Source organism: Neoarius graeffei, chromosome 18 (assembly GCF_027579695.1).
Source record: "Neoarius graeffei isolate fNeoGra1 chromosome 18, fNeoGra1.pri, whole genome shotgun sequence".
Lineage (NCBI taxonomy): Eukaryota > Metazoa > Chordata > Actinopteri > Siluriformes > Ariidae > Neoarius > Neoarius graeffei.
The window spans coordinates 32,139,439-32,150,235 of record NC_083586.1 but is presented as its reverse complement, the minus strand read 5'-3'; the positions used below and the strand labels follow the sequence as shown (position 1 = coordinate 32,150,235).

Genomic DNA, 10,797 nt, shown 5'->3' with positions numbered 1-10,797 from the left:
AGGTGTGAATGTGAGTGTGAATGGTTGTCTGTGTCTATGTGTCAGCCCTGTGATGACCTGGCGACTTGTCTAGGGTGTACCCCGCCTTTCGCCCGTAGTCAGCTGGGATAGGCTCCAGCTTGCCTGCGACCCTGTAGAACAGGATAAAGCGGCTAGAGATAATGAGATGAGATGAGATTTCTTATTGGGCGGCACAGTGGTGCAAGTGGTTAGCACAGTCGCCTCATAGCAAGAAGGTTCTGGGTTCGAGCCCAGCAGCCGGCGGGGGCCTTTCTGTGCGGAGTTTGCATGTTCTCCCCCTGTCTGCGTGGGTTTCTTCCGGGTGCTCCGGTTTCCCCCAAAGACATGCAGGTTAGGTTAATATGGGACGGCCTTGAGCGAAGCACCTAACTGCTAACACTGTTAGCGTGGCTGCCCACTGCTCTGGGTATGTGTGTGTGTTCACTGCTTCAGATGGGTTAAATGCAGAGAGGAATTTCACAAGTGTGTGAAGTGAAGCTTTCTTTCTTTGTTAATTTTAATGGATGAATATGTAATTCAGCCTTGTGCTGCGATTTACTTGTCAATAAACTTAAACTTTAAACTTAAACTCTATCCTACTGAGTAACTGATGACCAGCTCAGCAGAGCGCTATTATGAAAGCGCATGATGTTTTGGGGACTGTTCCAAATGCTCTCTTATACACTTGAGCCCTCGATCACTCAGCCGCACATCATTGGTTCGTTCCCAAAGTGTGGACTTGGAGGAGGACCTCAAGGTTTAAGATGCCATTTGGGACAGGGCCATTAGCCGAAATCCGGCGCTTCGTGTTACACCATTGGTTCTGAGGGCGGGACATGAGAACCTCGGGGTCTCTATAAAAGCACTGCGGTCCAAAAATCCCGAACTATTTCTGCACTCGGGCTGCTGGAGAGAGAGACAGACAGACAGACTGAACGCCATGGTTATTGACCGAGTTTGCGAGGGTTATTCGGGGTTTGTGGACATGAACACGGACGTCATGACGAGTCCGGTGAACCTGTGGTCGTTTTACGGATGCTCTTCTCCCGGGACGGAACCGGGACACGGGTCTCCATGGAAACCGAGCGGAGAGTGTGAGGAGAGCGGAAGTACCGCGGGGAGTCCGGAGCGCCCTGATAGCAGCTTCACTGGCGTCAACGGTAAGCTGGGAATTAGAGACATCATGGCCCTGTCCCAAGCGGGCCCCACAGGGGCCCCAAAGGGGCTCTGTTCTATATATAGATACATTACATATGAGCTACTGAGTAAATACTGGCCTCTACACCCTCAGCAGCACACTGTTCTACCAGAACTGAGCCATTTGTACATTATTTTAGTTGTAATCGTTATGTTTAGGATTACATAAGGACCAAAAATATCCATTAATGATATCCATGACAGTCAAGATTATTATTATTATTATTATTATTATTATTATTATTATTGTTGTTGTTGTTGTTGTTGTAGTTATTATTGTTATTGCTATTATTGTTGTTGTTGTTATTATTATTATTATTATTGTTGTTGTTGTTGTTGTTGTTATTATTGTAGTATACTAATAATAATAATAGAATGGGATTGCTGTAGAAGATGGCGCTCTTAGGGACAGCCAGAATTTTGAGAAATGTATAGGAAATGTGATGGTAGAAGATTTGAGAGGAGAGGAGAGTCATTTGTTATGACTCGCTTTCTTTCAAGAAAAACAGCACAGCACCTGCTTGCAAATAATAATAATAATAATAATAATAATAATAATAATAACTAGACAGGGACACTCTAACGCGTGCAAACCCCGCCTTTTCCCTATTAAAATACATTGGGCGAAAATTTCGAAGTTCTGCCATGACCTTGACCTTTGACCTTTGACCTCCAAAATTTAATGGTTTCCTTCCTGGGTGATTGGCAACACATGTACAAAATTTGGTCCAAATCGATCCATTGGTTCTTGAGATATCTTGCAGACACACAGACAGACAGACAGACAGACAGATACACACACACACACACACACACACAGACTGACGCAGGTGAAAATAATAACCCCTCCGACTACTGTCGGCGGGGTTAATAATAATAATAATAGAATGGGATTGCTGTAGAAGACGGCGCTCTTAGGGACAGCCAGAATTTTGAGAAATGTATAGGAAATGTGATGGTAGAAGATTTGAGAGGAGAGGAGAGTCATTTGTTATAACTCGCTTTCTTTCAAGAAAAACAGCACAGCACTTGCTTGCAAATAATTATAATAATAATATAGCTTTATTTTGTGATTTTTTTTTTTAAACGCAACATAGACTAAAATATGTATTTTCTAGCACAGAGGAAAAAATATATTTCAGCTACTTATGAGTGTTTGTTTGTTTGTTTGTTTGTTTGTTTGTTTGTTTGTTTTAAAGTTGAAGCTCAGGATGGTTCACAGCAGCTGAGTCCCCAGTACCAGGGTGTGCGTGTGAAAAAAACAGTCAAAGAGCTCATTATGCAGAAACGTCACAGCGAAGTCCAGGTAAGAACTTAATTCTTGGTTCTAAAATTCACCCAGGATGTTTTATCTCGTTTGTCAGTTGTATATATTTCTTTTGAAAAACAGCGTTCGTCTTCGGAAATGAATTGTTCTGCTTCGTTACAGGTGCAGCCAAATCAGAATGAAGTTGAATTCCCAGGTAATTTTTATGAGAAAAAGAACTAATATTTATGACGAGCCAAAGAAAAATGATAATGACTTATGGTGACTGTGATTTATTTATTTATTTATTTATTTTTAGCCATAACTACTTTGCTTCAGAATGGAAAAAGAGCCGCTGAGAGTCCTTCGCCTCATTGTGTCACTAAAAGACCCGCTACAGAATACAACAACATCCTGGTAATCATCTCAACCTGATTACCTTTAAACACTACTCATCCTAATATAATGGCGCATGTCAAAACATTAATTTCATTTAACAACTTATGTTTTTGTGAGATCTGAAAATGATATAACTGTTTATTGTCTGTAATGTAGTGTTTTGCTGTTTGTCCTAGTCTGCATATCTTTCAACTGAGGACATCCTGAAAGAGCAAAACATCTGTGAGGGACTTGGTGACATCTTCAGCAACACTGGGCTGTTGATTGAGTCGGTGAAGGTGCAGGACAGTCCGATATCAATCTGCCCTCTACCTCAAGCCACACAAGAAACACTACCTAGCGTCTACGCTACCACATCTAGCCCACTTTATAGCAACTGCCAAACTGCTCAGGTTACAGAGAGCCCATACACATCTCCATTCCAGAGCCTAAGCCCACAGAATGGATTTGGACCCTGTGGGACTACTGCTCCTCCGATGTCCTTTTTCCAGTGGCAGATCCAACAAGAGGAGGAGAAAGTGGCTGGTTTGAGCCCCCTGGATCTCATTATGAAAGATGGAGATGGAGATACGTAAGTTGTGGAGTTCAAGTTTGAGGGCAGAACTGAAAATCTGGGGAGTGAAAAAATGTATATGTATAATTTCAAACTAGATTATGTATTTTAAGTAATATCAGTTGGAATGAGCCTAGAGGGGGAAATATTATTACTGACCCAATATCAATATCTACAAAAATCTGCAAAGTATGTCTAGGTGAGGTGGATATATGTCAATTTTATGAGCTTTTTTTTTTTAACATAAGAGTTAACATTTTTTTGGTAACCGACTCCGTTTGAAACGCTACCAAACACAACCAAGCATTCTTGTGTGTGTCCAAAAGAAATGAGAACTAATTTACCAAACAAAGTTTTGTGAGTCAGTGTTTGTTTGCTGATATTTGACAGTCCTGTTCGTTTGGTAGATTCCTTCACATTGCAGTGGCCCAGGGTAGACGAGCCCTGGCTTACGTGCTTGCCAGAAAAATGTATGATATTGGTATGATCGACGTCAAAGAGCATAACAACCAGGTATGTATTCAGTTTCGCATAAATCCCTCCTAGTATGAGAAGTGTGATTGTAAAGGCATCATCAAAATGCCAATCCTTCCCACACCTTATTTTGTCTGACGTAAATGCAGGTTAAACAGGAAAAGGGCTTGGTCAGGTCTGATGCTAATATTTTATTATTATTATTATTTTTTTTTCTCCAGAGTGCATTCCAAGTAAGTGTGGCAGCCAACCAACATCTCATTGCACAAGACCTCCTTTCACTGGGAGCCTTAGTAAACACTGTGGACAGCTGGGGCCGCTCCCCCCTTCACGTGTGTGCGGAAAAGGGACACACTCTGATTCTGCAGGTACGCTCTGTCCCACCCTAAGTGTGGATCCCATCCACCCTTTATAATAAGCGAGTCATGATTTTAGCTGAGTCATTTTCTTAAAACATTTCTTCACTCGTTTCAGTTTAGTGTGAACACCCACAGATACGCCCTTAACACTATAACACACGTAGATGTTTTTGGCTAAAACCAGTACAAAGTTTATTTTCAAATAAGTTACCTGGCAAACCTTGAATAAATTCACCTCATCAAAAATGACTTAATCAAACAAGACCAAACAAACGTACAAACTTTCTCAAGTGTCTCTGACAACATGATCAACATCTCTGTTTGAAAACATACAGACAGGTATTACAGACACGCCACATAATCTAAGTCTGAAAAATAAATTAATGAACAAACAGGGTCTTATGGAACAAAGAAAAGTGTGTAATTGTTGATATGGTACTGTTTTCTGTAAGAAGATGTTTAACATTTATGGAAACATTCATGTCAATCTGGAGTTCTCCCTCTTTCATGTCATATCTCATCTCATTATCTGTAGCCGCTTTATCCTGTTCTACAGGGTCGCAGGCAAGCTGGAGCCTATCCCAGCTGACTACGGGCGAAAGGCGGGGTACACCCTGGACAAGTCGCCAGGTCATCACAGGGCTGACACATAGACACAGACAACCATTCACACTCACATTCACACCTACCGTCAATTTAGTCACCAGTTAACCTAACCTGCATGTCTTTGGACTGTGGGGGAAACCGGAGCACCCGGAGGAAACCCACGCAGACACGGGGAGAACATGCAAACTCCACACAGAAAGGCCCTCGCCGGCCATGGGGCTCGAACCCGGACCTTCTTGCTGTGAGGCGACAGTGCTAACCACTACACCACTGTGCCGCCCACATGTCATATGTGAATGATTTTTATTTTCAGTCATAAACACGAAAACACTCAGCACTATATTTTCATATACCGGTAGATACTATCTAAAAATATACTCACTATATTTAAATAAAAAAATGTTAGCTTAGATTCTGGCCCTACTTTGTGCTGTTTTAAATTCAGTAACATGACAAGCTGTGCTTTTTTTTTTTTTTCATTTCAAGAGAGGAAAAAAAGAGAAGCTGATGAACATTTTTTTAAATAGTTGCTATGATGTAAGCGATAACAGGAAGTAACTTGTTTCACAAACTTTCCACAACATTCATTAACCGATAAGAAAATGTGACGCTGGTAATCTGTAGTGGACTCACACACTTTGAGATGTGCGGTCATTAATCCATAACGTTTTGAAGGATTGAACCGCATTCTGACATGCAGCATTTTTATGACGCATTAAGTTTAACGAAGCATTTGATAATTACAGTTTACTTTCTGCCCCTCTGAGCTATTATATTTCATGTAGCCCGGTACTTCTTCCTGTTATCTTCAGGCATAAACTGGGTAGAAAGTCCAACACCAAAACACACTAAAAGTGTCAGCTTAGAAATATAGCTTCGACTGGTCCACCTGAAACATTTTACATAAACACAGTAAAGTTTTACCAACTTGCCTGAAGCAGCTTGAACTAATTAAACTATTAATAAATTCATCTCTAATCATTAAAATTTTATTTTTGTCTTGGCCTTGTCAGAATTCACTTTTTTTTTTTCTCCACCCATGAGTGGTTGAGAGGTAGCTTGAATTGTTGTTACCAGAAGGAAGTTGTTTAACCTTGTGTTTATTTCCTTAAACAAGCAGAAGAAAAAGCAGTCCAAAATTCCCCTGATCCTGCAAAACCGGTTGCAGAACACCTCTCTCTTTTTTTTATTTTTTTTTTATTTTTATTTTTTTTATGAAGCTCATGTACAGACAAACATCTCCACAGTGCTGTCAACCATTAACTGAACTTGGTACAGAGACATGATCGTAATCCTTAATGCTTCGTTTGTTTGCAAAAAAAAAAAAAAACAGCAGTGGGAGTTTTCCTGTGCAAGGTGCCAAGTAAATACTAAGCTGCCCTGTTAATCTGCCTTGATTTTGCCTACAACACAGCTTATGTAACTTATCATAGTTACCAAAACAAATTTTTTAAATAATCCATTAATTTGTATGTCCATGCAGGCTATCCATAAAGCTATGCAGAATAATGGCCTGAAGGTGAACATCGAGGCAGTTAATTATGACGGTGAGTATCACTTTTTCCCCTTTGACACAATCATAATTGGGGAAAAAAAAATGTTTGTGTATAAAGCCGATGAACATGGCGAGCTAGAACTAACTACCTCCTTGAGCATTATGAAATAAAATTTACTATGAATTCTACGATGACAATTATTCTATCCACATTCACTGGATATGAGCAATCGTGTGCTCTGATTGGCTACTCTACTACTAGGCTATCAGCTCATATACCGTGAGTAGAGAAAAACAAAATGGCGGAGCGTGTTGCTGAACCAACCAAGGACAAAATAAACTCTACTTGAAAACAAAATGCAAAAAAGCAAAAAAAAAATGTATTTGATGGTAAGAACGTATCTTTTTTTTTTTTTTCAAGAATTATTATTATTGCATTTTTCACAAATTGCTCCTGTCATTTCAGCCGATTTGTTTACATTCTAAGCGGAAATGATTTTGTCGGACGTTTTGTATAAAGTTTTTATTCATCGAATTTGCAAAAAATAAAAATGCTCTGTTTCTCAAAATCCAGTGAATGAGGATGGAATAAAACAGTTATTCAACTCAATCTCGTCGTACATGACTTATAGCCAACTCGGCGCTACGTGTCTCGTCAGCTATCAGCTCATATACGACTCAATTTCATGGAATAACTGTTAAATATATCATATATCTACTTATGAGCATATTAATTTCAGACCTTTCGATTATCTTACATTTGTATTTCCATAATAGTCTTCACAATACAATGCAGCATGTTTTGAAATGTTGATGATGATGATAATAATATAATAATGATTGTGATACAATTTCCAAGATAGACATTATGTCCTTTATAGACTCAAATCTACATTCAATTTTCATTCTTATTCACTCTCAGTATGCAAGTCTTCATTTTTTTTTTCTCCTCTGTTTTAGGTCTTACTGCTCTACACATAGCTGTCCTGACCCACAATGCAGTGGTGCAGGATCTGAGCCGTATGGCGTCACCTCAGTCTCCGCAAGCGGCAACTCTGATGCAGAAGAGGAAGCTGCTTGGTGAATGTATCAACACTCTTCTGTTTATGGGGGCCTCTTATAGTACAAAGGTAAGTGCTGCCATTTTAGTGCTATGTTATAGTGGGGGGAAAAAAATCCTGTCCTGTACTAGATCTTCATGCTTTTGATTCTTTCAGGATCGCAAAAGTGGACGCACTGCCCTGCACATGGCTGCCGAGGAAGCCAATGTTGAGCTTTTGCGTCTTTTCCTAGACCAGCCGGACTCTCTTTCTGTGATCAATGCCAAGGTGAGACACTATTATCGTGATAGTTGTACATGTTTTTGGGAGGTGGGAAGAGACCTGACAAACCCCCCCCCCCCCCCCCCCAAAAAAAAAAAGACAATCTGAGTACTTGGTTTAGCATTAGCTATGTTGTACTTAACGCTGCTGATGACAGTGAATCAAGTAATAAGATACTTGTTCAGCCATATTGTGTCTTTTGGCCTAAATGTGTTGTGGAAAGCTTGTAAATTAAAAGCAAGTGTGTCCTGCTCAGGCATATAATGGCAACACGGCACTGCACATGGCTGCTGCACAAAATGGCCGTCAAGCGCAGGCACACGCCGTACAGCTGCTGATGAGAAGGGGAGCTGATCCAAGCGCCAAGAACCTGGAGAACGAGCAGCCCATTCAGCTCGTAACTGAGGGGTCTGTCGGAGATCAGGTGAGCATCAGATACAAGCCACGATCGATGGTGTTGGCAAAATACAATTGATCTCCATTCAGATAATGGAATTTTAGCTTGTAATGAATGATTTTGCATGGGAGCACTTATTACAGTTATTCTGACAATTATTTCTTTATTTATTTTTTTTTTTAAATTTCCTTCAGGTGAGAAGGATCCTGAAAGGCCGTGGTCCGCAAGTCCGCTCCTGCGTGCTGTAGTAAGACCATTCTCGCCCGATCTCCGTCCTTCAGAAACACTGTCAGTTAGGCAGTCCAACCTGTGTACAGTCTCATTTGCTGGTATAAGGCAGATGTCAGTTGTTTCTATGAAACAAACTTAACATTGTTCACTACTGTGTAGTAGAAGAGAAAAGGAAGGTGAGCCCAGAGTACATGGTACAAGCTTTAATTAGAAATTAAGACTTTTTTTTTTTTTTTAAGAAGGAAAAAAAATCAAGACTTCATGAAAATTACAATTATCATCTCTGGGCTCTTGTGAGTAAAGGTTTGGTTTGCATTATATTGTTGATTTGAATATATTGTGATATATATTGTTAAGGCACTTCATGATGTAAATAACTTCATAATACACTGAGAACATACATAAACCACTGAGGTTTGTTTGATTAAACTTTTAGAATGTTGTAATAAACTTTTTTTATTGTTTGCTTTATTCCCATACTTATGATATATATCTCCAGAGTTTCTCATGATATAATTTCTTAACCATGAACTCTATTTCCCTGTAATCAGAGTACGTAGATTAACCATTGCCTAGCCATCAACTCTGTGCTAGCTTCCCTGTTTTTCTAATGTTCTCTGATCCTAAGAAATAGCGTGAGCTAAAATACCTTTTAGCATGTTGACCTTGAAATTTGCAGGCGCTTGTTTAAACACAGCTTTGTGTGTAAAATGCATGAATAATGGTCAACACACAACGCTCAAGGCATTTATGAGTACCTTATCTATGCTATAATTGTGGCCGCCTTTATCATATGATCTTTGTACTTTTGAGCTCTTTGGTATGCTGTGTCACGAGTGTTAAGGGTTACATTTCTCTTACATTTGTGTGTGTATGACTGACTTATTTATATATATAATATGTATGTGTGTATAAATAACCTAAATGTCTTGATTATACTGGTGATGGGGTTGCAAAGTACTGTATGTCTAATAGACAAAGGGTTTTCCTCTCCATGTATAAGTCATGTTTGTGATGGGAATTTTAAATAAAGAACTAATTATGCAAACCCCGTGTCATTAGTTATGATGTGTATACTGGTTTCATTTATTAGAACAGAATCACTGCAATGAAAGATGTAGAACTAGGCTAGGTCAGATATACAGTACACTCTTTGAAGAAAGAATGCTGTAAGAGTTCTTTGCATCCTTAAGGGTTTATAGCTTTCCAAAAAAAAAAAAATCTTTAATAGAGAGTTTCTCAAATTGTCTGACCCTTTAGTTGTGAAATGAAGTGCGATTTATTTTAGAATACAATTTGGAATTTTTTTTTAAATTCCTGTACATTCCACTGACCAAACATATTACTCTCAAACTTAACATTATGTATAGGCTAACTTTTTTTTTTTTTAGGCTGTTGAGTTTTTGCATTAAACCGATTTAATTCACATGAACAATAAAGTCAGCTAAAGACTATAATACCTCAATCATAAGTTTAAAACAGAGCTGACTGGTGATTTCCAGCACTGTAACAATATAAAACTAGACCCCTGGCTATGTCTCCTGGACCCCACTTTTGGCCCTTTTCCACTACCCTTTTTCAGCTCACTTCAGCTCGCTTCAGCTCACTTCAGCCCGACACGGCTCGCGTTTCGTCTACCAAAGAACAGCACGACTCGGCTCGCTTCAGCCCTGCTTAGCCCCTAAAACTCACACAGTTTTGGAGTGGGGCTGAAGCGAGCCAAACCGAGCTGAGTGAGGCTGGGGGCGTGAGCAGACACTCCCCTGTGCACTGATTGGTGAGGAGGAGTGTCCTCACATGCCCACACACGCCCCGCGAGCACGCTGGGATCTGTAAACACCGTAAACCCGGAAGAAGAATAATTACGAATTACGAGAATTTCTGAAGCCTTATGCGCCTCGCCTCATCTATACGCTCTTGCCAGTATCTGTTGGCGTTGTCGGTGACAACAAGCCACAGCACCAAGACCAGCAACACTAACGACTCCATGTCCTCCATGTTTATTGTTTACTATTCGGGTCGTGAGACTACCGCTTAAAAGCTCACTGATGTCACTGTTTGCGCTGCTTAACGACATCACGTGACGTCCACCCACTTTCGCTAACTGCACCCAATGTGTCCACCCACTTCCAGCCAGCACGGTTCAGCGCGGTTGTAGTCGAAATGCAACTTCAATAGCCCCACTCAGCTCGACTCAGCCCGACTCAGCACGGCACGGCTCAGCCCGACTCAGCCGCGTTTGTAGTGGAAAAGCGGCATTTGAGAACCGCTGCTTTAATCATTAACCCAGAGGAACAACAAAAAGACCCGTAATGACTCCAGATTGAGTTCATGAGTATACAGTTATGCGTGTTAGCTTTTTTTGTTGTTGTTTAGTTTTAATAAACCCATTTTTGAGAGAGTGTGAAGATAAACTGAATATAAAAAAACAGGTTAAACAAGGTCATGTTCATCAGTCATCACACCTAACCATTGCCGAGTATCATCGTTCAAGTCAGCAGACTTCAGCTCTGTGCCA

The 10,797-nt window shown here is 40.2% G+C and overlaps 1 protein-coding gene across 1 annotated transcript; it reads left to right on the top strand.

The window, feature by feature from the left end:
• The first annotated feature begins 877 nt into the window (after nt 1-877).
• nfkbiz (nuclear factor of kappa light polypeptide gene enhancer in B-cells inhibitor, zeta) lies at nt 878-9,327 on the top strand. Its single transcript, XM_060898699.1, has 12 exons — nt 878-1,160; nt 2,397-2,503; nt 2,627-2,660; nt 2,763-2,860; nt 3,019-3,413; nt 3,803-3,908; nt 4,091-4,237; nt 6,318-6,381; nt 7,290-7,459; nt 7,547-7,657; nt 7,908-8,075; nt 8,243-9,327. Exons 1-12 carry the CDS (start codon nt 941-943, stop codon nt 8,294-8,296), a joined length of 1,674 nt encoding a protein of 557 aa, XP_060754682.1. The 5' UTR covers nt 878-940; the 3' UTR covers nt 8,297-9,327.
• The last annotated feature ends 1,470 nt before the right edge of the window (nt 9,328-10,797 follow it).

Excerpts from the sequence above, each read along its gene's own strand:
- nfkbiz (XM_060898699.1), top strand. The coding sequence starts at position 941 with ATGGTTATTGACCGAGTTTGCGAGGGTTATTCGGGGTTTGTGGACATG. Across the intron at positions 2,661-2,762 it reads GAATGAAGTTGAATTCCCAG|CCATAACTACTTTGCTTCAG; the intron begins GTAATTTTTATG and ends ATTTATTTTTAG. Across the intron at positions 4,238-6,317 it reads GACACACTCTGATTCTGCAG|GCTATCCATAAAGCTATGCA; the intron begins GTACGCTCTGTC and ends ATGTCCATGCAG.